Source organism: Ruditapes philippinarum, unplaced genomic scaffold (genome assembly GCF_026571515.1).
Source record: "Ruditapes philippinarum isolate M1 unplaced genomic scaffold, ASM2657151v2 ctg5023_1_1_1_1, whole genome shotgun sequence".
NCBI classification, from domain to species: Eukaryota; Metazoa; Mollusca; class Bivalvia; order Venerida; family Veneridae; genus Ruditapes; species Ruditapes philippinarum.
In genome coordinates this window covers 142,777-169,910 of record NW_026861157.1, presented here as the reverse complement: position 1 = coordinate 169,910, position 27,134 = coordinate 142,777, and the positions used below count along the sequence as shown (strand labels likewise).

At 32.0% G+C, this 27,134-nt stretch overlaps 1 protein-coding gene across 4 annotated transcripts in view; it reads left to right on the top strand.

Annotated features, from left to right (window-relative positions):
• The window catches only part of LOC132714719 (phosphatidylinositol 3,4,5-trisphosphate 5-phosphatase 2-like), a 79,215-nt gene that overhangs the window by 10,624 nt on the left and 41,457 nt on the right, over window positions 1–27,134 (top strand). Inside the window, exon 1 of one of the 4 annotated variants that reach the window (XM_060697637.1) lies at window positions 6,788–6,968. The exons of 1 other annotated variant lie outside the window; for it this stretch is intronic. Coding sequence is in view for 2 of the 3 variants with exons in the window: in XM_060697638.1 (XP_060553621.1) it covers window positions 11,708–11,763 (56 nt within the window). In the remaining variant the exon portion in view is untranslated. Of the gene's footprint in view, window positions 1–6,787; window positions 6,969–11,625; window positions 11,764–27,134 lie in introns of those variants that run through there. 2 more of the 4 variants (XM_060697638.1, XM_060697635.1) reach the window with 2 other exon arrangements.

The following is a 27,134-nucleotide window of genomic DNA, read 5'->3' as shown; positions in this document are numbered from 1 at the left end:
TCCATTTTGATTTTTCATACTTTTTTCCTCTGAAGTGCATAAGAAATGTACCACTCACAGGTATAGTTCTTGAATTATTGCCCTTTGCAAGTTTTCATGCATTTTTTTCTACAGGTCATGACTAAAAAAGTATCAGAAGGGTCAGGTCAAAATATTACAGATAGATAGCTCTACTGTAGGGAAAGAACAATAACTCTATATTGCATAATTTTGGAGTTTTTGCCCTTGAAATAATAACACTAAATTTTTGCTTCGGGTATTATTAAAAAAAAGTAAATCAGGTATTTATTTGAAACTTTATTGATTGATAGATCACATATAAGCAAAATATGTCTAAGAACAATTACTCTCTATTGCATGATTTTTAGCTCACCTTGGAAGCACTAATATACATGTAATAATAATAATTGCTATACAAGTTGTAAGGAAGAAGAAATATGTTCTGCTTTCGATTATTGGGGCAGAATCTTTCACAATGGGGAATATCAAGATATAAAAATATAAGAAAGTTAAATCCACTTTTCCAGCTTTTATTTAATTTGTCAACACATATAGTTTAATCAGGCAGAATGATCTAATATAAACATAATATTTAAATTCTGACATATCAATGAAAGTAAGTTTTACATTCATTTACTTGAATTGCTTATAAGACAAAAGTAGATAATATTCAAATATTCAGTAACATCTTGTTACCTGAAGTTTTTAACAAAGTTTTTAACATAATTATATTTTCAAGTATTCAAAATAAGAACAGCTTAGTGTTCTTAACTAAATTTTAGTTGTTTAACAGCAAACATTTACAAAATGTACATAGAATAAAAATACAACTTACCTAGATATAAAAATATAAGAAAGTTAAATCCACTTTTCCAGCTTTTATTTAATTTGTCAACACATATAGTTTAATCAGGCAGAATGATACTGCCAGCTGGAAAAGGGATCTTTTAAGGGGTTCTCTCACTGTCCATTGGTTTAGCTTAGTTAACCAATAATTAAACATTATTTCTAGAGAGGCGGAACTACAAGATCTGGCTTAATTCTGAAAATACTTGAGAAATAACTTACATATTTTGTAATCACTATCAAGAAATTTAATTGTCTATGTTTTTAAAAGAATAAAGTTTATCACAAATGTTAATATAACAAGCATTTTGCAATTCTTTGTCTGGTGTAAAAGGTTTTTAGCACATTGGCTTCTCTGTAACAACATGTCACCTGTTTCACGGTGCATATCCATATCGGTACCCTCTTTGTGAAATCTGCAGAAACGGTACCCTCTTTGCACATGTACAGGCCACTCTCTGCTTAAATCAAACCAGCGATGGATAACAATACAGTAAAATTTCAATATAATAAACACGTAGAAAAGATGTATACCACGGAACACTAGAATGTTTTATCTATGTGCTAATTTGTCATACATGTTCCCGTTTTTCATGTACTACAAATTCACAATAAGCTACAAAAAAATCAACATGTCTTGCTTCGCCCATCACCTCGACATATTTTTTGGGCTGAAATGAACCTGTGGCTTGATTATGTATGCATCATACATATTTGGTATGTTCATTTACATATCATCTTCGGACAAATGGCAGTACATTGTCAAAAATAATTGTAAAATTCATAAAAACACCCTACTTTCAGTTTTGCAGCGGCATTGGCTACCTCTCTTCATTTGAATTTTTATATCACAGGTACCCTCTCATTTTTTTACACATAGGTACCCTCAAGGCATGACATATGCTTTTATTTGCGTTAATCGTTAGGTATGTAATATTTCTTTATTTATGTAAATATTACATACTTAACGATTAACGCAAATAAAAGCATATGACGTGCATTGAGTATAGCAGATTTCACAGAGGGTACCGATATGGATATGCACCGTGTGTTTGAGACATTCCAATTGACCACATAAATGTACTTCAGATTTAACAAAGAAAACAAAGGGTATAATTTATTTTTATCATATATAAATTTATGCCTAATTTTGAAATCAGAAAATACAAAATAAAATTTAAAATGAAATTCAATACAAATATTTCACTCACTTATTTATTATACACAATATAAGATATAACAAGAAAATAGCTAATTTTTCATAGCATGACAAATAACTACAACTTTAAGGAATAAAGAAGGGTATCATGTCATTGTTTCTATGGTATGATAAGTCATTGGGTCAGTTAATATTGCTAGAAGTAGACACAATGTCACCTATATTACTGTAGACACACTTGGTGAAAACTGCAGTATTACAGTAGAGGAAAAGTTTTATTATTGGTGTTTTGTCTTAAGTGGAGTGCATTTCCTGACTTGCTTGTAATTATGTTTAGAGGGGAATGTATGGATTCGAATGGATTTATTTGATTATTTGTTTGAATATAGCATTGTTGCAACTCAGAGAAAATTGTTTTTAGATTGGAAATTGTTTTATTTATTATTAACCTTGCTGAATTTTGTGCACTTGAATTGGAACAGTTAAATGTTTTTAGTCCCCTACCGGTTTAACCGGAGGGGACTTTAGGTTTACCCTCTGTCCGTCTGTCTGTCTGTCCGTCTGTCCGTCTGTCTGTCAGTCCGTCAGTCCGTCCGTCCACAAAACTGGATCCCGCGATAACGCAAAAAGTACTGAAAATATTTTTATGAAACTTGATATATGGATAGATGGCAGTATGGAGATTATGCACGTCTTTTTTTTTTCTTCCTATGTTGAAAATTCTGGTTGCTATGGCAACAAATAGTCTGAAAATATGGCAAATTTAAGACATAAACTGGATCCAGTGATAACTCAAAAAGTACTGAAAATATTTTTATGAAACTTGAAATATGGGTAGATGGCAGTCTGGAGATTATGCACATCTTTTTCTTTTCTTCCTATGTTGAAAATTCTGGTTGCTATGGCAACAAATAGCCTGAATTTCAAGATTTCTGATTTAAATTTTTCAGCTTTTTCACTATATGTTCTTTATTTCTTAAGGTGTTTACTTCAAACTTTAAATATAAGTTTCTGGTCATCAACCACATCATATGTGACAAGGTTTATAACTCTAGCACAAAAAATATCAGTATTACCTCCCTTGAACTTAGATTTTTTAGGGGAAAAAATGTTGTCTTTTTTAAATAACTTCTTTATTTCCTAATGTATCTACTTCAAACTTCATATATATGTTTCTTATTATCATTCGACATTTTTGAGAAGGTTAAATACTCTAGCAAGACTATTTCCAGAATTATGTCCCCCTTGAACTTAGATTTTTTTCGAGAAACTGGTATTTTCACTCCAACTTCTTCATTCCTTATAGGATTTACTTTAAAATCCCACATCGTAATAATATGACAAGGTTGTATAAACATAATTTCCTTACTAAGCATGGAAACTTAACACATTACTGTGATATAGACAAACTTATTTTATTATGTTTTGTGGTTGATATTTTCAAATACAGACTTCATCCTCAAATTCATTATAAATGGCAATACACAGGAGTATATGACAATTAAAGAACTTTTTGAGGGACCGGTAGGGGACTACTGTATTGCCCGCAATACTATCAAATGCTTGTTTTGTTTAAGTTTCATACTTGAGAGGATGGACTAGTTTAATGGTACACAATTATGTAGAAATAAACAAAATCCTGTATGGGTACTGGGTATAAAGCTGTACCTGTTTTATGCAATTTATAAATGTTAAAATTATGTTGTTTGGTGAAATTATCGAAAGATTTGCAATGTCTCTTCTGAAAAATATATGTAAACAATAAGATATTATGAAGATTTTTAACTGTTCAGCTATGATTCTGTGCATGTGTCATTTAATAGCTCAAAAGAAAATACAACAATGTATTTCTGTCATACAAGTATTTCAGAGTTGTTCTTTTTTAAAATTCAAACAAAAATTTTATAATCTGCAGATATCGGTGATATTGCTTTATACACTTTAAGTTTAAAAAATTTAAAAGATGAGAATATGTGACAAGAAAACTGTGTTATGAACTTTGAATATAGGTTTAAAATATAAACACTAATTTTTATTGGATAAAAAATTTGTGAGAGATTTGATAGTGGTATTTATCTGCACACAATGTTCAGTTAGATGATTTAACAAGGTTTAACCACATGAAATACATGATATATAGAAATTTTATAAATTCTTTAAAATTCTCTTAAATTTTTTCAATTTTTTTTTCAATGATTAGATTGCTGTTGAATTAAACAGAATCATTAACCAGGTTTTCAACGAAAACTGGGTAATAGTAATTCCGAAGTAGGCGGGTGGGCGGGCTGGCTTCAACTTTTGGTTTCCGCTCAATAACTTGAGTTTGCTTTGGCCTATTGACACCAAACTTGATGTGTAGGTAGCTTATATCAAGAGGCAGCTTGGGATTGCTACCCAGGTGTCTGTGATCAAGGTCACTGTTACTAAAAATAGAAATTCAGTTTCTGCTCAATAACTTGAGTTTGCTTTGGCCTAGTGACACTAAACTTTGTGTATGGATAGCTTATATCAAGAGGCAGCTTGGGATTGCTACCCAGGTGTCTGTGATCAAGGTCAAGGTCACTGTTTCTAAAAATAGAAATTTAGTTTCTGGTCAATAACATGAGTTTGCTTTGGCCTATTTACACCAAACTTGGTGTGTAGGTAGCTTATATCAAGAGGCAGCTTGGGATTGCTACCAATTTGTCTGTGATCAAAGTCATGGTCACTGTTAATAAAAATAGAAATTCAGTTTTTGCTCAATGACTTGAGTTTGCTTTGGCCTATTGACACCAAACTTGGTGTGTAGGTGCCTTATATCAAGAGGCAGCTTGGGATTGTTACCCAGGTGTCTGTGGTCAAGTTCAAGGTTACTGTTACTAAAAATAGAAATTCAGTTTTCGCTCAATAACATGAGTTTGCTTTGGCCTATTGACACCTAATTTGGTGTGTAGGTAGCTTATATCAAGAGGCAGCGTGGGATTAATATCAAAGTGTCTGTGATAAATGTCAAGGTCACTGTTACTAACAATAGAAATTCAGTTTCAGCTCAATACCTTGAGTTTGCTTTGGCCTATTGACACCAAACTTTGTGTATGGATAGCTTATATCAGGAGGCAGTGTGGTATTGCTACCCAGGCGTCTGTCATCAAGGTCAAGGTCACGGTTACTTTAAGAGAAATTCAGTTTCCGCTCAATAACTTGAGTTTGCTTTGGCCTATTGACACCAAACTTGGTGTATGGGTAGGTTATATCTAGAGGCAGCTTGGGATTGCTACCCAGGTGTCAGTGGTCAAGGTCAAGGTCATTGATACTAAAAATAGATATTCAGTTTCTGCTCAATAATTTGAGTTTGCTTTGGCCTATTGACATCAAACTTGATGAATGGGTAGCTTATATCTAGAGGCAGCTTTGGATTAGTACCCAGGTGTCTGTTCAGTTTTTGCGTAATAACTAGAGTTTGCTTTGACCTTTGACACCAAACTTGCTGTGTGGCAGTTTTGGATTGCCACTTAGATATCTGGGAGCAAGGTCAAGGTGATTTGCTTACAATAGAATTTTCAGCTTCTATTCAATAACTTCAGTGCACCTTGACCTATTGATTGCTGTCACATCAAAACTTGGTCGTTGAAAACCTTGTTTTTGTCGCATTGCGGCGCTTCTTGTTGTTAAGTTGAAAGGGTTTTGCAGCAATTTTCTTGAAATTTAATCAATGTCTGCAAGACAATGATAATATGCTGGTGTAAATGACAAATATTTCATGTCCATTCATTTAAGTGTTTTATTATTTTTATTGGATATTTAAATGACAGATTAGAAAAATTAGGTGGAGTTTCTAGGAGAGTCACGGTGGTGCAATAATTGGAATGGTAATTGTTTAACATCTGTCTGCAGATTTCTAAAGTCTGTCTGTTGTTTCCAGTAAATTTAATTATTTAAATGTGCACATTAGGGAATGTTTTAAATAAGATTAATTTGGACACATTTAGTATAATCTAGAGGGATGGATTTTTCATTTTTCAGATTAAAAAAAACACATCATTTTCTGCATTTGAAATAATAAACCGTATTACTGGATTGTATCCGCGTGTCGGAAATTTAGTGAGTTTAAAATTCCAGACTTTTCGCATGAAGAAATATTAGTGAATCGTGCTAGATTAGAATTTTATGATAGATTGGTTGATACTGACGCTAGAAGAAATTGTAGCGATTTTCAATTCCCAAAATTCGCCAAAATTTCTTGTTGCTAACTTAACCACTTATACTATAACATATTTGAAATCAATTGCAAATCTCTGAAGAAAATACCAATTGATCATAAACTTGTCATTATAACGGGGCATGCTGATTTGGTAAAAACCTTACTTAAGTCTCACTGTCTCTTAAGAACCCAAGCTGAAGTAGGTTGAAAAGAACCCAGTTAAGTATAACAGAACTGTAGGTTAGTGAAAAGACTTAATGATTTCCATCCATGGTCCTGATAATTTGTAGCAGTCTGGCTTCTTAGTTTTGTTATTCAATTATGTGTTTACATGTAACCACAATAATGTACAAAACAACTGAATATAAAATATTTGATGATTTAACATTTTGTTATTGATATTAAGGAAAAAAATAGAAATATAGATAAGAAGAAGTATTTGATAAACACACATGGGTAGTTCCCTGCTGTAAAAAATCCTTCAGATAAAGTCATGATCAAATGATCAAATTACTTCAATGGGATATCCAAAACTGTTGCTTGTCCTTTCTTTATTAACTTCCTTCTATGGCATGCATTTACTTTACATTTCATTTTAAGGCAGAGGAATCCCACTGAACTGCAGGTGTTGTCTTTATATACTTTACTTTATATATTTACTTGAATAAAACAGAAGAACGACAGATATTTATTTATGATATTTGAAGAAAATGATTACAATGTACATTTGTGTAACATAAAGCAAAAAAAACAACTGGATTTTTAAAACTTTTAAATTTAGTGGTAAGTAATCTTTTAACATTTAGTTTTGCATTAAAACTGTTCATGCATCTGTATATATACAAATAAATAAGCAGGCTAAAAAGCATGCATTTAATGATAAAAGTAGGGGAGGACACGCCTTTGTTGCAAATGTTTTGAATACGCATAATGCAGGGCACCATGTAGAAAAGCTAGGTGCAAATCGACAGCCCCAGTATTTTCATTATCAAAAATGACATCACACTTGAATGTGAAAAGCAACTGACAAAACGTTTTATACAAAAAACAAATGCACACTTGGAATGAGGGACAATAGTGGATTATCTTCCCTTGATAAAAACCGAGGTTAACCAAAATGTAAGTAGGTCCAAATATTTGGAATCCTTTGCTTTTATCGTTGAGTTTTATGTAAGACAGGTTGATATGTTTTAATCAATTATTTCCACATGCATCAACAAATATGTAAACAATAAGAAAAAAATGTTTCATTTATGTCAACAGATTCTACATCTTATCGCAATATTTAATCTGAATATTACAAATGATAATAATTAGCCCTAATTAATTCAGTTTGCTACAAAGAAATAGGCGATAAAGTCCGAGTAATCCAATAGCTTAGGACCTATCTATTTATAGGGAGTACTCAGGGGAGGTTATTCACTAATGTCCCCCATTACCAACTCAGACATATATTTTTATGCAAGGTAGCAGCCTAAATCAAATTTTTTCAAGCAATAACATCTACAGAAATCCCCTCAGCATTAAAATTTTATTAAATCCATCATCCCAAAGGCCTTGGCTTTAAATGCATACATGTATGCATCTTTGTGCTTCTGCAGATGTTCATGCACAAAAAGGATGGATTAACCCTCTGTTAGAACAACAATGTGCCATTACTTCTCCAGTTCAATAAAATATTAAATACTTAGCTAAATAAAGGACAAGATTGCCATTAACCAAATACTTATGCCCCAACTTTAGCAGACCAAGTGCTCCAGAATCTGAGGGTTGTAACCTTAAGAATGTGTTACGGTCTATAGTATATAAGGGGTTTAAACATATGAGACAATATTGTGATGTGACAGCATTAGACGCTTTTTATGACTAAATTTTGATTTTGTTTACCTTTTAATAATGAATACATTTTAGGGCTTATTTTAAAAAGGAATCCAATTTGATTATGAAATATTCAACTTATGTTTTAAAAAGTCATGCTAGGTTGAAGGGAACAATGTATTTGTAATAAACCACAGTGGTAATTACGTAATATGGCAAAACATTATAAAATGATAAATTGATCCAAATTATGTTTTGTCCTTGTAATTTATAACAATTAATACGGAATATAATCTAATGTTTGGGTTTAAGGTACATTAAAATATTATAATTCACAATAGCACAGCTGTAAAGTAATTGCATTTATTTGTTAAAACAACATAAAATCATATGTTGACCATCTACAAACATATGGTCAAATCAAACAGGAAGTTAAAATTTTTGCACTTTAAGAAATCATTAAAAATTCTTGAACAGTTGTTAAATTTTCTTCAACTTTAATTTATTTTACAAACCTTTGAAGACAGAAAGAATTATGACAATGCAATTTTGTACTTAAAGCAATCTCAGCTTATTTTATAAAAAGCTTGAATAAAAAACTTAAAACTCTAGATGAGATGAGCACGTCTTAGTATTGCTGCATTAATTACTCAGTTTCACTATATTTTTCTCTAGAATTACTTTTTAGCTCGACTATCGACTATTTGATAAGAACAGGTACAGCTATCCTTTTTAAGTCACCCGAGCGACAGTGTATTACCACTTACGTTAAAGTTTTTGTAACACCTCATATATTTTCAAAGTCCATTGACATATGGCATTGAAACTTTGCACACTTGTTCACCATCATTACCCCAACCGGTAGACAAGAGAAGGTAACTCTATCAAGCATTATGACAGAATTATGTCCCTTTTTCGACTTACAATTTACATTAAAGTTTGCATACCACCAGTGAGATATTTTCATATTCTATTGACATCTAGCATTGAAACAAGTTGAAATTTTATACACTTCCTTGAGAACATATTATAGGACTTTCTCCAAGGCCTATAACTGTAACATGGATTTAAAGGAAAAATCAACTTTGAAAATTTTATCAAGGTTCTTTTACTGTCAAGCACTATAATAGTCAAGCGTGCTGTCCTACTACTATCTCGCTATCTTGTCTCTGTGGGTAAATGTGGTATGGATAAAATACAGTTTTTCACACAAGAAGTATTTTTATTAGTACTTAAAAATTGCAATAGTTTGACCACAAGTGATCTAGATAAAAAGGAACTAATTCTCTGTGGTTTTATTAGGCCCAAATAACCCTTAAACTAAAATCATGTATTAAAGTGGAATGTAAAATAAAGAAATAAGTCATTTATGTGGCACAGTAGTGAAAATATTTTCATTAGAGCTTTTAGTGCTTCAAAGGAATTGTATGTTTCTGAGTGTTTTATTTTGATTGAAAATGTATTTCTTGTAGGATTTATTGCTTTAAACTTTATAGTATTTTACAATTATTTGAGAGTGTGTCATAATGAAGTAGTTGATTGGTCTGTTATAAGATGAAGAAATAATTTAACCTTTGATGTAAGCAAGGTATATTTGATGTGTATAATAATATTTATATATACACACATACAATGTATACATATATGTTATAACATGTTTACATGTATCACCTGCTGGAGATGATGAAAGAAAGGTTTCTTATTTAATGTGCACTAATCAGTCCAGGTGGATTATTTTATAGTGTTTTTTATAATATTTATTTCATTTTTTTTAATATGGAAATTCTACAATCAAATATTGGCAAACCTTTTAATACATGTGTAAATGGATGTTTACTAATTGAATTAATGGAATATATTAGTTTTGAAAATTTGATAATTAAAAAAAACAAACTTTTTTTGGGGTATATATGGTATTCAATTATTGCATTCAGGTGCATGTGCAGCTTGTGTTTGTGCAGGTCACAGTCTGTATGTGTGAAATAGGGATAAGACATTTTCATCAGCCTGTTACGTTTCATTCAGCATAAATTTTGTTCAATCAGTACATGTTGCACTTTGTTGTGCCGGAATAAACCTTTACAGAATTATTTTTTTATGTAAGTAAAGTGTGTAACTTTTGTTAGGAAATTACTTGTTAATATGTTATAAAAGTGATGTTATTGTAATGTAAATGTTGTAATTCTTTTATTTAAACTGCATTTTCAAAAACTTTTTTTACATCTCGAAAGTGTAATAATAATATAATTATATCCCTTAAAATAGAAAATTCCTAGCTTAGAACTTGGCAAAACCACATGGTAGCAACAAAAACACTGTGAACATGATATTTTTTACATCTATAAACATGATGTTTTTATTCTTAATTTAAACATATGAAATGCAGTCTGGTTTTAGTGATCATTTTACAATCTGAATAAATATATATAGGTATTTTTACAATTACTTCTTTTCATGAAAAGTTACATAAATGTATTTAAAAGTAAAATATTGTGAATTAAATGAACAAAGAATTAATGTATTCACACATTGCATTAAGGACATAATTACAGTCCATGTAAATTACCAAACATAAGTCAAAATATGCAAAAATAGCCCTTAATGCATTAAATTTGGTAATGTAGTAGAAACATAGAAAAATATACTTCAAAATCAGTCATTAATCGCACCTAACATGTGTATCTTGAATCTCATCTGGAGGCAGCTTTAGTATAATTATTATATTATATGTCACAATTAATGTTAATGTTAACATGACATTTTAAAGTGTTCAAAATAAGGTAGTTTTCTTGCAAACTCAGCATTTTATAAAAAATAAAACAACATCCCCAGCTGACTGTTAGATGAATAACAATACATGTATGTTGGGGATTATAACTGAGAGTGAAAATGTGTATACTTAGGTACTCCTCTTTTTTAAGTTTTTTTTAAGGTAAAATTTACCTTACAGCAGAATATGTAAGAATTATTTTTTTTTTGATTTGATTTGAATTTAGAAAATAATTAGAAATTTAGCATTTAAGGCCAATTCTTTAAGTTAATGCTGATTTATGATGCAGAATTTAAACACCTGCCTCTAGCATTTGTAAGGAAGATATCAATTGATCAGGAGTTATTGTAAAATTTTACACGGAATATATTTATGATATTTGTGTATTTTCTAAGAATACTTAATCCAAAAACAAAGAAGGAAAGCAATTAATAAATATTAGACAGACATCGAGGAAAGCATTTGATTGGTCAATTACAAGGGAACACAGAAGCTTTTATAATTAAAAATTGGCACTTTAAATTAAACCCATCTGGCTTAAAATTTTCAGAGATATTGGTTTTTAATGAATGGAATTTTCATGCTAGAATTCAAATGATTTTGCAGCTGGATTTTTCTGTTATTTTGAAAGATTTCATTTCTTGTGGAATTAAGTATTTTAACAATATACAGGATCCATGGATAGACTTTATGTACAGTTATAATGTTCTGACACAAGGAATTAGTGATCTGGGAGAATATTGCTTCATTTATTTGAGATTATTTGGCGCTGTGATATCTGTGTGGATTACAGGAGACCATGGAGAAACAATTTGCCTGCAATAAAAAATGTTCTTTCAAATACTATTAAAGTGTTTAATGAAAGTCTGAATGATTCTGTATCTTAACAGAAGTGGATTTGTATTTGTATTTGTGGAGGAATAAAAAGATAATAATGTTATTTTGTGGAATGGTAGAAAATTTGCCAAGATGGCCTTGGGAAAATAAAAGGTAAGTTTGGTTATTAATTATGTTAGTTTTAATAATTTGTGCAGCTAGATAATTGTTGAGAATTATAGTCTACAAGTAAAGAATTATATTTTAACATTTATCCCATAATTAAATTTGTTGAGCAAATGTTAAAGTAAATGTTCTTTTTTTTTACTTGTTGCAATAATGGTTATGTAATGCAAATAAATGTAATGTTTTCTTCAATTGTATTTACATTTATCTTTGGGGCGTCCGTGGCCGAGTGGTTAAGGTCGTTGACTTCAAATCACTTGCCCCTCACCGCTGTGGGTTCGAATCCCGACAGGGACTTTGGATTCTTTCATGTGAGGAAGCTATCCAGCTAGCTCACGGAACGTCGGTGGTTCTACTCAGGTGCCCTTTCATGCCTGAAATAATGCACGGAAGGGCACCTGAGGTCTTCCTCCACCAGTAAAGCTGGAACGTCGCGATATGACCTATACTGTGTCGATGTGACGTAAAACCCAAAACAAACAAACAAACATTTATCTTTACCATGAAATAAGACAGATACTACAGTAAAGCTTTGTATTCTAAGCACATTACATGTATTAAAGAATCACTGTAGAATCTAGAGAGTAAGTTAAAACCTCAGTTCCTGATCTAGACTGAGTACCAATTTTGTAAAAATTAAAAATTTTGTTAGTGTAAATAACATCATGAACAACAGAAAAAATGATGAAATTTTTTAAATGGAATAGAATTATTGTGTTCAGGAAGCCTTATAATATATGCAGAGGCCTTAAGTATATTATTATAACTTTCATTGACAGCTGTTTAGATTAAAACCTCATGGAAGTTTATTATCAGGAGGTCAACATCAGAATATCTGACAAACAAAATGGTCAGGGGGATTTTTTTACAAGGGGCATTAAACAAGACTACTTTGTTGATAAGAGAAGTCCTTCAAGTACTTTGATTTTAACAGAGATGATACTGGAGAGTGTCTGAGCATGACATGTGCAGGGGGTTGGTGGAGTATTGTTATTATGAATACCAGATGTATGAAAATTTTAAGGAAAAATATCTTAAATTAAGCATTATTGTGCTCATTAATCAAGAAGTATTAAAGATATGGATATCCAACTTGGAATATATGTACTTCCTTATGTGACATGGCTGCAAATTCTGAAATATAAATATGTTTGCAGTAAGGACCCTTTTTAACATTGCCAAAATTGCTTATAAAGTAGTATGATTGAACTATCAATGATATCAACACAGAACATGAAGATGCACATTACCCTGATAATAATATTTGTTTTAAGTTTTGTCCCCTTTTAATAAAGATTTAAAAAAAATGGTTATTGATAAAATGTATAAAAAATACTATCAAAGATATTGTACACATACCTGGCATACTTGCTTCATCTGTAGAGAGGTAACATAACTCAGTGATCAGTTTTTTTAGAGTAATATGCAAACTTCTTCACATGTAAAATCAATTTTAATAATTGAATTATTGTATAAAATTCTGAATATGTTGAACGTTCACAAAGTTATTGAGACAAATATTAAGAGCATCAGAGTCGTAAGACTTGAATTTACTATTTTTTTAGTCATTGCCCTTGATAGACAAGTGTTGGCACTGCATGCCGTGTTCTTGTTTTAATTTAATAACAATGAATGTGTTTGATCTATTAATTAATAAATACTGTCTAGGCATCTTCTTGGACTAAAATCAATTTTGGTAACATGTTAAGATTCTTGTAGCCTCAGGAAGATGGTTCGGTGATTCTAGTTTAAGGTGCTTGCTTATGATGCCTGAAATAAGGCAGAAAGATGGTTCAGTGATTCTAGTTTAAGGTGTTTGCTTTATAATGATGCCTGAAATAAGGCAGAAAGATGGTTCAGTGATTCTAGTTTAAGGTGCTTGCTTATGATGCCTGAAATAAGACAGGAAGATGGTTCAGTGATTCTAGTTTAAGGTGCTTGCTTATGATGCCTGAAATAAGGCAGGAAGATGGTTCAGTGATTCTAGTTTAAAGTGCTTGCTTATGATGCCTGAAATAAGGCAGGAAGATGGTTCAGCGATTCTAGTTTAAGGTGCTTGCTTATGATGCCCGAAATTAGGCAGGAAGATGGTTCAGTGATTCTAGTTTAAGGTGCTTGCTTATGATGCCTGAAATAAGGCAGGAAGATGGTTCAGTGATTCTAGTTTAAGGTGCTTGCTTATGATGCCTGAAATAAGGCAGGAAGATGGTTCAGTGATTCTAGTTTAAGGTGCTTGCTTATGATGCCTGAAATAAGGCAGGAAGATGGTTCAGTGATTCTAGTTTAAGGTGCTTGCTTATGATGCCTGAAATAAGGCAGGAAGATGGTTCAGTGATTCTAGTTTAAGGTGCTTGCTTATGATGCCTGAAATAAGGCAGGAAGGTGGTTCAGTGATTCTAGTTTAAGGTGCTTGCTTATGATGCCTGAAATAAGGCAGGAAGGTGGTTCAGTGATTCTAGTTTAAGGTGCTTGCTTATGATGCCTGAAATAAGACAGGAAGATGGTTCAGTGATTCTAGTTTAAGGTGTTTGCTTATGATGCCTGAAATAAGGCAGGAAGGTGGTTCAGTGATTCTAGTTTAAGGTGCTTGCTTATGATGCCTGAAATAAGGCAGGAAGGTGGTTCAGTGATTCTAGTTTAAGGTGCTTGCTTATGATGCCTGAAATAAGGCAGGAAGGTGGTTCAGTGATTCTAGTTTAAGGTGCTTGCTTATGATGCCTGAAATAAGGCAGGAAGGTGGTTCAGTGATTCTAGTTTAAGGTGCTTGCTTATGATGCCTGAAAGGTAGGAAGATGGTTCAGTGGTTTTAGCAAGGAGCCTGGGTGTTATAATATCTGAAATTATTCTGGAAGGTGGACCTTTGAAATTCTTCTATATCAGTAGGGCTGCAGACCCTTTACATATTACTTTGACAATATCAAATTTACTTTAATCTTTAACAAAAAAATGAAAAACTGTTGGTGAGTTAGACATAAGACTCATAACATTCATGAAAGTAATAAGAAAACCTCTCAAATGAAAAGAAATGACTTGTGTTAAAGTAATTATCATTTGCACCTACTCATCACTACACAGAATGTGTTTTCCTTTAATCATTATCATACAAAAAAGACAAATTGTTATGTTTACATCTCATTATGCTAATATTTATATAGATATTTAATAGCATTTTTGACTGACTTCAGAATTCATCAAATGGCATTACTTGTGGAGTTCCTTTGGTGTTTTGGCCAGAAATCACAAAAATTCCAATTATCCCACACATAATTATGTACAAGTAAGACCAGTAGAAGATTGTTGGTTGGTTGTTCTATACGACAAGTGTTAAATCAACAAAGTTGAAGGCTCATAGAAATAGAATGATCACAGTCAATCTGTTAGTTGTTATAATTAACAAGGATTATTCTTCCAACTTGTTCTTACAATTGTCTTCTTAAGTCATGCATTCATTGATTATTCATTTAATAGATAAATTAAATTTGCACAGTTATTCATGAAAATCATGCATGAAATGCAGGACCAGAAATATAACATGCAGGACAAGTAGAATTTAACAGTCTGATACTCATCTTGCAGGAAAAGTGGCTCTGAAAAGAATATTCGATCTCTTCTGGCTGAATGATTCATTTTCATTAAATCCCCTTACACTAAAGTTGTTGACTTGAATCAGCCTCTCTCTGTCCAGCTGTAAGGTTTTGTTTGGTTGGTTGGGTTTTACATAGCACCAACACAGTATAGGTCATAAAATAGTGACTTTCCAACTTTACTTGTGGAGGATAACCTAAGGTGGCCCCTCTGTGCATTATTTCAGACTGAAACAAGCACCTGAGTAGAACCACTGGCCAGTTTTTGTTTGTCCGGGGAATAACTAAAAAACTACTTGCCGTATCAACATGAAACTTCTTAATCAAAACCATATTGACAAAGTGTCATGATATGGTATCATAGTTAGAACAGTGGGAGTTTTAGTTTCATAAAGGCTTTCATTAAACTTTTTATCAGAAATGATGTAAAGCTACCCACCTGAAAGTATTATAACATTTTCCATAGATGCAAAGTTAGTCTGTATAAAAAGAGCTGTGTATGTAACATCAATATATTTATTGTAGAAGGACATGGAGGGAGAAATATCAAGATATTTTACATTTAAAATCAATGTTTATTTACCTGGGCATATGGTCCATTTTGTTTCAAGGTAATCTGGAAAAATATCTGGATTTACTATGAAAGATAACTGATTTTATGATAATAGAAAGAGATAAATATTTGGGTGGTTCTGTGCTGTTGTATGAGTTACATTTCAGTAAATCAATATATTCTGAAGATATATGGCAGATAGAGAGTTTTTTCGTACTGTAGATACAAAACATTTGTTGGCTTCACTGTACACATATGTACACAATTTTTAGCCAAATGGTCATGTAGTCAGTCAAATAGGAGACACAATTTACTCAGCCAAATGGTCAAACAGAAGACATAATGTTTTCAGTCAAATGGTCATACAGTAAACAATTGGCCAAATGGTTAAAAAGTAAACATAGCTATGGTATGCCTGGAATAACATTCTGTTGAGAACTGTTTGAAGATAAGACCAACCATTTAGATAGTGGGCTTACTTCCAAGTACTAAAATAATTTGATTATCATATGTTTAGTTTAAATCATTACAAAGGTATAATAATATTTACAATGAGGAAAAGGTTAACATCAGGTTATACTATTCAAATGTAAATAATTATATCCTGACAAATCACTATAAGTCTGTCAGCATTCATCATTTTTCTGCAAAAATTCAATTTGAGTTTTCATAACAATTTATTTATCAAACATTTGGACCTTTCTGTCATGGTGTTTGAAAAATGTTCATCATTTAATAATGCTTATTTTTACAATCCTTCTGTATAGTAGAACCTAATTATAGATGTCCTACTTTGTATATAAAAGCATTTATATAAAAGGCATTTTAAGGATGAGTCTGATAATTAGTTGCAATTGTATCATTTGTTACATTAATGAAATATATCTAATATATTATGTACCTTTCATCTACACTGTAATGATAAATGTCACTGCTACTTAACATGCAAATAAAACATTTTCTGAATTATAAACAGATACATGAAACACACATAGTAGAACAGTAGAACAGAATTCAGTCTCTTTACATTTGTCCTCAGAAATTGATAACAAATGATCTGCATTATAGTTTAGTTTTTCTGAACTTTGTTTGTGAGTCATTATACCCCCAAAACGAAGTGGGGGGTATATTGGAGTTACCCGGTGGTCGGTTGGTTGGTCGGTCAATCAGTCGGTCGGTCCAGCTATCCGTTGCGTTTTGCCTTGTCCGGAGCATAACTTGAAGACTAATGGTTGGAATTCAATACTACTTCATACAATTATCAAGCACATTGAGAGTAAGTGCATTGCAGAAGAACTATGACTCCATCTTTACTAATTACAGACTAATTGCCCTTTGTTATTTTTCCTTGTCCAGAGCATAACTTGAAAACTACTGGTTGGAATTCAAAAAAACTTCATACAATGGTCAAGCACAATAAGGGGAAGTGCAGTGCACAAGAACCATAACACTATCTAAAGTAATTACAGAGTTATTGCCCTTTGTTACTTTTCGATTGCTTTCTTTTGTCCAGAGCATAACTTGAAGACTAATGGTTGGAATTCATTACAACTTAATATAATGGTCAAGCACATTGAGAGGAAGTACAGTGCACAGGAACCATAACTCTATCTAAAGTTAAAATAGAGTTATTGCCCTTTGTTTCTTTTTCATTGTTATTTTTTTTCTGGAGCATAACTTGAAGACTAATGGTTGGAATTCAATACAACTTCATACAATGGTCAAGCACATTAGGAGGAAATGCAGTGCAGAAGAACCATAACTCTGTTTGGACAAATTACAGAGTTATTGCCCTTTGATACTTTTCTTTGTCCGGAGCATCACTTGAAAAGTACTTGTTGGAATTCAAAACAACTTCATATAATGGTCAGGCACAATAAGAGGAAGTGCATTGCATAAGAACCATAACTCTATCCAGAGTAATTATTGAGTGATTGCCCTTTGTTACTTTTTCATGTTGCAGAGCATAACATGAAATCTAGTGGTTGGAATTCATTACAATTTCATACAATGATCAAGTATATTGAGAGGAAGCGCAGTGCACAGAAACCATAACTCTTTCTTGACTCATTTAAGAGTTTTTGCCCTTTGTTAGTTTTTATTGTCCAGTGCACTTGAAAATTAATGGTTGGAATACAATGAAACTTCATACAATGGTCAAGCGCAATGAGAGGAAGTGCAGTGCTCAAGAAAAGTAACTTTTTCTTGACTTATTACAGAGTAATTCAATAAAACTTCATCAATGGACAGCCACATTGAAAGGAAATGCAACAAACAAGAACTACAACTATCTTTAATTGCCTACAACCATAACTCTATTTTAGTTTTTTTGCAAGGTATTCTGTTACTAGTAACTTCCTCATTTCCGAAGCAGACTTACGGGGGTATTAATCACATTTAGTGATAGTTTTAGTTATGTTTTATTGGGAAGAATAATCTTTATTTTATTCGAAATCATTGAGGTATAAAATCAAACTACAATGTAAGTCAGTTTCTTGACAGGTTAGGAAAATGATGATTTAAAGGAAAGTATAAATGTTCTTGAAAGGGACGATCAATTCCTTGAGAACAGTGATTACAAAATCAAATGCTTATATCAAATCTGTTTATGAAAGATAGTAATAATAAAAGTGTGACATCTTCAATCACCGCACCCATGCACTGGCTAAATGCATATTCAATCTTCAGCTTTAAAGTCGGCAATGCACAAAATGGTAAAGCTAGACATGAGGTATCAAGAATTGTTTTATTTAAATACCAAAGCATCAGATTTTTACCTAGAATGTTTTTGTACTTTCGTTATGTGACATTGATAACTTTTATCAGAAGATAGATTCCTTGTATCAGTTTTATAAATCCTGTAGTTCTGATGTTTTTATTGCAATGCATGTTTTTTATGTTTTCCACTTGGACAGGTTTTATTCATTCTGTTCCTGAGTGACAGAGTTTATTCTTGGTGTTTTAAGTAGCAGATGTTAGTTTATTCAGGAGTGTGAGCAAATATTGTAACTTAATTATATATATATTTTTTACAAATGTTGAATATTTATGTATATAAATATAAAAATATTTTAATGATAAAAAAAAATATTTATGAAAGTTCTGTAAGCTTAAATGCCTGTTAAAAGTCAGCAGTTTCTCCAAAATTTATCACCTAAAGGTTATTCTTAGCACCTTTTGCTTTTTTTAACTGCACCGCAAGGTATTATGTTCTGGAAGGACATTCAAAATTTTTTTTAAAGTAGAAAAGCTTTAAATCCAGATGGTTTTCAGAAGGTTAATGGTTTCTGATAAAATGCCACTAAATATTTGAATTTTGTTACATAAATAAGCAATGAAACTCGAATAAAATGTAATTGAGATGAAAAGAGTATGTTTCATTTATAATATGAAGTTCATGCTGAAGTAGTCCAGAAGCCTTTAAAAGCTTAACTTCAGGGGAGAAAAATCAAAGTGATAAAGTTACATATGTTACATAAGCTTTTGATATAATGATGAAAATGAAAACATTTTTTTTTCTCTTAAAGGGAGAAAACTCAGTATTTTCTCTGTAAATGGTGATAGTGATGATAAAGGGAAAGAACTTTTGATTTTACCAATGTGTTGTATTCCTAAACTAAAGCAGATTTTTTTTGCAAGATTAAGCAATTTTAAGCAGCTAAGTATGAGGTGTATAACTGTATATAATATATAGATTTTAATCAAAGGACTGAATAACCTACTTTCTTTGCATGAGGTAAAATGTGAAGATGAATTCATTAGTTATAATTTTTTTAGATTACATACATTGTATAGTCTTGTTAAAATCATATGCTATCTAAGATGACAGAGAACAAGCAGTAAAGTAATGCAGGTATTGTGTACTTTGAAGAACCCTCTCATCTATTGAAACAGAAAACATTGGAGGTAGATGTAAATTATTTCCTGATGGGGAATATTGAATGTTTTAACAAGCAGTAACATAACAGAACATTGTTGATAATAGGATGAACTCACTCATATTCTAAAGTTTGTTTTATTTAATAACAGAACAGGTTTCAAGTAACAAAAAAATGCAGGCTTATGTAAAACTGTAGAGGCCTTTAAAACCTGTTTATGAGACTTTTTCAAAGATCATTTAGAAGGACAGTAAGCATTAACAAATTTTTTCTAGGATGATAATTTGGTCTTAACGGTACATGGGAAAGTCCAAAAACAGGGTTAACTGGATTATTATCCGATATCGTAAAAGTAAACACATATACTATACAAGAGCTGTCGGTAGGACAGCAACGCTCGACTATTCTTAGTGCTTGATAGTAAAAAAAATGCTTGATCTCCTGTTTACAGGTTGGGGTCATGATGGTCAACAAGTGTGCAAAGTTTCAAAGCCATATGTCAATGGACTTTGAAAATATTTGAACTATTACAAAAACTTTAACGTAAATTCCAAGTCGAAAAAGGGGCATGATTTTGTCAAAATGCTTGATAGAGTTACCTCCTCCTGTCTACAGGTTGGGGTCATGATGGTGAACAAGTGTGCAAAGTTTCAAAGCCATATGTCAATGGACTTTGAAAATATTTGAACTATTACAAAAACTTTAACATAAGTGGTTACGCCGACGCCGACACTGACGCCGACACTGACGCCGACGCTCGGGTGACTACAATAGCTCTACTTATTCTTATCGAATACAGGGTTGTCATTAACATTTTTTGCAGAAGGTTTGTTTTGAACTTGAGGCGGTCATTTCTGTCTTTATCATGCATAACAAAGAGTGTTTTCTTAATTTTGAGGCGGCCCATAATGCATTTGAGACAGGCATTTTGGCCTCCTGCCGCCTCTTAATGACAACCCTGGAATAGTCGAGCTAATAATATTATTCTTACATTATCTTTGTGTATTACCGTTATGGCTCTGTCGGTAGATCGAATTTGTTGTAACTATTAGTGTTTTGTACACATAGGTTCGAACCCCACGTGGTGCCATTTTATAACCACAGTTTTTTCTTCGTGCTCTTTTTTTATCATTATAATTATTTATTTATTTTTCGTTTTCCTTTTTGTTTTCTTCTTATAATATATATTTTATAGTATATATTTATTTATTTTTATTTCTATTCTTTTTTCTTTTTGTATTTTTCATTGCAGTGTAATAAAATATTCGATCTCATATTCATGTATGTATATGAAGAAAAAAAAACATTCAAACTTGTTTTCTGAACAATTGACTATTCTGAGGTAAAAAAAAATGTGTCGTTCCAGTAGTCGAACTTCTGCCTGTACGGGTAAAACTCATTACTGATACGGTTGCTCTACCTACTGCGCTAACAAGACATATGATAATATCGAGGGTTCAAAGGTAAAAGGTAATAACTGCCATTTTCAAGATTTCGAGAAAAACGCAAAAAACATATTTTTTTAATACAACTTTATTTTCCGTAATATTGTTATAACAATTTTGATTCTCCCATATTTGTTGACTACATTAGATCATATTTTTGTTTCAGTTTACATTTGCTTGTGCTGATATAAAACACTGTAATTATAGTTTGTTTTAAAGTTCTAAAGATCAAAATAATATCATTTTACAGAAGTAAAAGGTAATAAATGTACTTAGATCCTGTCAAGACTACAAGTTTGAAGCGGTAAAAGGTAATAACTGCACTTACGACCTTTTACTTCTGAAGGTTTAGCAATAAAGTTAGATATAAACTGTTGTAAAAGGTTATAAGTGCAGTTATAGCCTTGTTTCCTCTGAAAATTTAGATGTTGCAGTAATATGTTACTGTTGCAAATTTATCATTATGTCCTTACTTTGAAGAACCTTACGTAATGTAAATTAACAACAATGCACATTAATACTCGTACACAAAATTAACACTTTTCATTCATAGAAATATGAAATATGTACCTGCTCAAATATTTTGATTCTACAGAAATAAATTAATAACTAAAAAGTTTACGAAAATACGCACTAAAATCTAAGTTTACAAATTTCATTTATTTTGAATGTTTCTGGTATATAATCGAACTGAAGTCAAACAGACCCCAGACATCAGCAATTAAGGGTTATTTAGTGACCCATATCATAGTTAAGTAAATAAAGACTACTGTTTCATGTCAGCAAAATGTGAATGTTTTCATTAATATATGACCTCCACTCATCTTCTTCACTCTCACTAATCAGAAGGCACTTAAAGTTTGTCTTTTATAAGATTTGCTGGGCAATGGCAATGACTCAAAGTAATGATTCGCACTCCTTTGGAATTGTTCCAGAGGCAAAAGTGACATCAAATCAGCTTTTGCAGCAGATATTGGAAGCTTCTCTGTATAAGCCTTTCGTGGAGCTTTAATAGACTTTTCTTTGCTTCTGTTCTTCTTCTGCATTAACCTAACTGCATTGAACTCACTAACCACAAAACCATAGCTCACAACAATACTGTATTTTTGTCTTTATCTATCTCCAGTCATTACATCATTTGATAACGTCACATGTTTAGCAGCAAAACAAAACTACATATAGATGTTATTTTTATCGGGGGAAAAAGAAGAATGAAACCATTTAATTATTCTAATAACATTATTAAAAGCAGGATAAAACAAATTACATGGTTGATGTCGGGCTGGAGAAGGTTTATCCGGTTCACTGCGAAAGTGAATCTTGGCTTGCTAAAGCTCGCCAAGATACACTTTCTAGCTCACCGGATAAGCCTTATCCATCCCTAAATCAACCATGTATTTTATATATACTCAGCCAATTAACACGTTCACCATCAACATCGATTTTCATTGAGCCAAAGTTTTGTTCTTCGTACAACTTGTAATCTAGTATGTCATTGTATTTTATTAGAACGACAATATTGCTTCCGGTTGCTTCCGGCGTGCTTATAATATAACTGTTTCCCACTGCGATGGAACATGAATTATTGTAAGGCTTTTTGCATGCTTGATAGATGCATGTATGGACTTTGCATTCCATTAATGAATGGCCAATTTTCAAGAAATGTGTGGTTTTTACCCATTGATGTGAGGTATATCTTGGACACCAGTGAACTAAGCAACTTGCAACAAACTGATTGCAATTCTGTCCTCCACATGCATTACTATATAATGTCACTTCTTCAATACCAGATGTCTTACTTGCAACAGAGGTTACATACAAGTAACAAAAGTTCCGACTTTGCACGAGTCTGGTTTCCCCATGTGTCTCATCCAACAGATAACAAGTCCCGTTACCATTTCCCAGTTCATAGAATGACAAATTGCAACAACACAGTTTTCTTTGTAACGAAGATCACCAATTAAACTGAGTGGGTTTTCAAAATAGCCTGGATATCAAATGCCGACACAGAAAACTTTGGATCTTTCTTTGTGCGTTTTTTATCGGCTGATTTTTGCATTCTTGCCACTGTTTTTTTTCTTTTTGGTCACTTGGTGAACTTGATATTTTGCTTTTGTTGCCTCATCTAGTCTATCTTCTATTCTCTCAAAGTGTCATACAGATTGCAGAGTGGACATTGATCTTTCTTAGGACGGAAGAAAAAAGTTATATTCTGTACTAAAAAATGATTCTGTACACAGCCTCTGAAACACACTTTTCTATTTTTGTCCTTGCATTTTTTCTACATACAGTGAGTATATTCGTTTTATATTTAAATCTTGCGTTAGATACTTCCTGTTGGGGTCTTCGTGTGTAGTGTGATTCATTAGTCGGAAAGCTTTTCGTTGTGTTTCTTTACAAATGATTCTGTGATATTACGTGGTTTTATTTCCAGGCACAGCTTTCCCTCTCTTGTCATTTCCAACATATAACCCTGCACTTTGTGCTTAACTGCGTTTGCAACTGTTTTGGAACCCGACATCGATAGTTTTTTAGTAAAAAAATTCTGGAAAACAAAGTGATCCCTCGGAAGCATTAATCACAACAAAATTACATAAAAATTGCAGACTCGGTTTGATTGAGTCTGTACATGAGAGATAATGAATAAGTGCAACATCCCTCACGCCCTCTTTTTTCTACCTGTGTGAAAAACGAATTCGAAATAGGTCTTTCTTTTGTTCTCTGTTTTAGATATATCTCTGGTTCTTTATTGGCAACATGGAAACAAATGAATTGCCTCTGACTTATGTAATCACCCATTGACCAGTATGTACTGAATATTTTCTGTCTTTCATATTCGGTTATATTCTCGCTGCATTTAATTCTAAAAGATAAATTTCGTGGGAAAAGAGATAACAGATAGTGCCTTGTGAACTGTATGAATGCAGCATTCTGTCAGGGGAAAAAGGTGATAAAATCAGTTATAACCTTTTTCCACTTCAGATTCTTCACAACATGTGGAACAACAAGTAAACAACAGGTAATAAGTACACTTAGAACCTTTTACCCCTAAATAATTTGTAGAAAAGAAGTTATTACAAAATACTTTTTAATTTTTTGCCCTTATAAGGATTGAATATTTATATAATATTTTCGTCAGACATAAAGGACAATAAGTACATTATAAAAAACATAAAAAGTCAATTTCGGCAAAAGTGGCAGTTATAACCTTTTACCTTTGAACCCTCGATATGTAGTTTTATTTTCATTTTTATAGCTTGTGGCATTGATCTGCCTAACCTATTTTTCGCATTGTTATTGGTCTTTGTTATGTAAACAAAGGCTCAAGTTATCATCTTAGGACAGTAATTCATAGGTAGCATATTAATAACAATAACAAAAATTATCTGGAATAGATAATCTATCAGTGTTCACTTTTCACAAAAAAACTACAGGAATGATTAGACAATCTGTTTTGAACATCCTTTGAACACTAAGTATATCTTTTGCAAGAAAGTAAGACTATTCCCCCCCTCTAAGAAATTTCACAGATTGTTTGTTCATTGAACACCTGACTATCACCTGGGGGCCCTTCATGGCCATGCTGACTCTCAATCACTAGCCCTGTATAGCTGTTTATTTTTTGGTGGTGGTTGGGGTTGGGGTTACACCAATTCATCTTAACATTTTGTCCACCTTACCAGTTTTTACTGGATAACTCAATAGAAAACTACAGAATGCTTTGCAAGTGGCAATGACTACTTATCCAAAAAATGATTTCTAAATCAGCGTTGTGAGACAAATATGATATTAGACTCAATGTTGAGGATCAATTGCTGTATCCTCACGCCCAAGGATCCAACTTGTGACCCCTGTTGGTCTCTCTAGTTGATGTAAGATCGAGGGCTGCATTCCAAATTTGAATGATATTAGTATTGTACCCTGCAGGAATCATGCCGAAGTTTGCCAGAAATTATAATGCCCTAAAGGTCTTATCATCTCTGTTTTCTTTATAATTGTATTTTAATTAAACACTCTTGATTTAACTGTAATCATTCAGACTTTTACTATGTTATGAATACTTACATTGTATGAAAATTACCTGATTAAAATCATATCAAAAGGAAATTGTTTCCTGTAATGTAATGTATCTTCACAAAGCATGTAAGTGTGTAATCTTCAGGTACTTTACAGTGATAAACATTATCTGAAGATAAAATTCTTGTATCCGTTTTTTTATATCCCTGTTTACCTAGATTTTTTATGCAACCTATGTTCTGCTGAGTCCTGAGTGACAGGTTTTATCCTGCCCTATTTCTAAATGACAGGTTTTATCTATGCTTTTTTTTTAATGTCAGGTGTTCTGATTTATATTTTATCAATGTTTTCTGTAAATTTCTTTAAGAAAGTTAAAATTTACCTAGGTAGATCAGTATAATTTCTATATTCCCCACACTTAGACCTTTACTCTGCTGGTCCATACATGTAGCTGCCATGTGATGGCTTAGTGGTCCTATTTCTTCCATAACGGTCCCTTTATTAACAGAAAAACTCTTGAGAGGCAGATATCTTAAACACTTAATCTAAACCAGGTAAGGTGTGCCATGTTTCAAAATAGTTTTTTTTTTTAAGGCAGCAGATGAGATGAAGATATAATTATATAATGGCACAATGTAAGAGTAATGTTGTATTGTTTTAATGGTGTGATTGTTTGAAGGGGAGGTAACTTTATGGTTTTTCAAACTATTTTGAAAGGGAATTAACCTTTTTTATCATAATCAAATACATGTAAATAGAAAATACTGGAAAATGTCACCCAAGCTCTGACTGAATTGGTTTAAAAGTTATTTATATTTTAAATTTGTGCCAGTTTAACCTATAAAGTAATTAAGTTGATTTTGTTATCTTTATGAAGCATAGATTTATTATTTGATTTTAGTCCAAAAACACTGCTTGTGCAGGTGCTAGGTAATAATTGATAGCATATATTCTTCAGGTGTATCAACCAAGAATAATAAAATCCTTTTTCTTAGATCTTCAAGCAGGATCTGATTATCTTTGAATCATAGAGGAGAAAACAATAAAACACTGTTTAATCTTTATCACCAAAATCTATTTCCTTGAAAAAGCATGCCACGTTATCATAAGTTGATCTGAATTATCTCCCTTTTTTAGAAGCATGGTTTTGATGCATTTTGCTTCCACTAATATATACTTTGTGTTTAATAAAATACTTGAGCAGAGTAGGTTTAATATTTCCATGTCCACCCCCAACCATCGCTGCATGCAGCAGTCAAAAGGTTGATATTTAGTTTTGCCGATTCTAGAAGAATTAAGATTAGAAGATTAGTTATACAAATATGATTTGATCCACCAGGAATCAGTAACAATTTGTTTTTTCTTTGATTTGAGGCTTTAAAGATTGCTATAATGATATCAAGAAAATCTGTAAGATATTTGAAAAGATAAAGTAATACAAGAACATCAGAAGACTCCTAAATAAGCTTTAAGACAGGTAATGTTGAATCTTGTTATCCATCTGTTGGTCTTGGTGTAAATCTGCTTCAAATATTCTTGTTTTATGTCAGAAAAAGATAAGTTCTATATAATATGTATTATCAAAAAATCAGTTTATTTTGAAGTCCTTTTTAAAATATGTTCTTGATATTAAAGTGACCTTTTAAAATATAGCGGAGCAAACCAAATGATTGTTTATTTAGCTTTTTAATTTTGAAGTCCTTATAGCTGAGCAAACCCATTATACAAATCCAGTAGAATTGAATGTATATTCAATATGGAGATTTAGATAAATGATGAGAAAAGCAGAGTGGCTTTGTTTGCTTTCAGGGAAAGGTAAATTAGTTTGCATGGTGTTTTCAGGATGAAAATGAAAAACAAATTAGTTATTAGACCTCAGCAT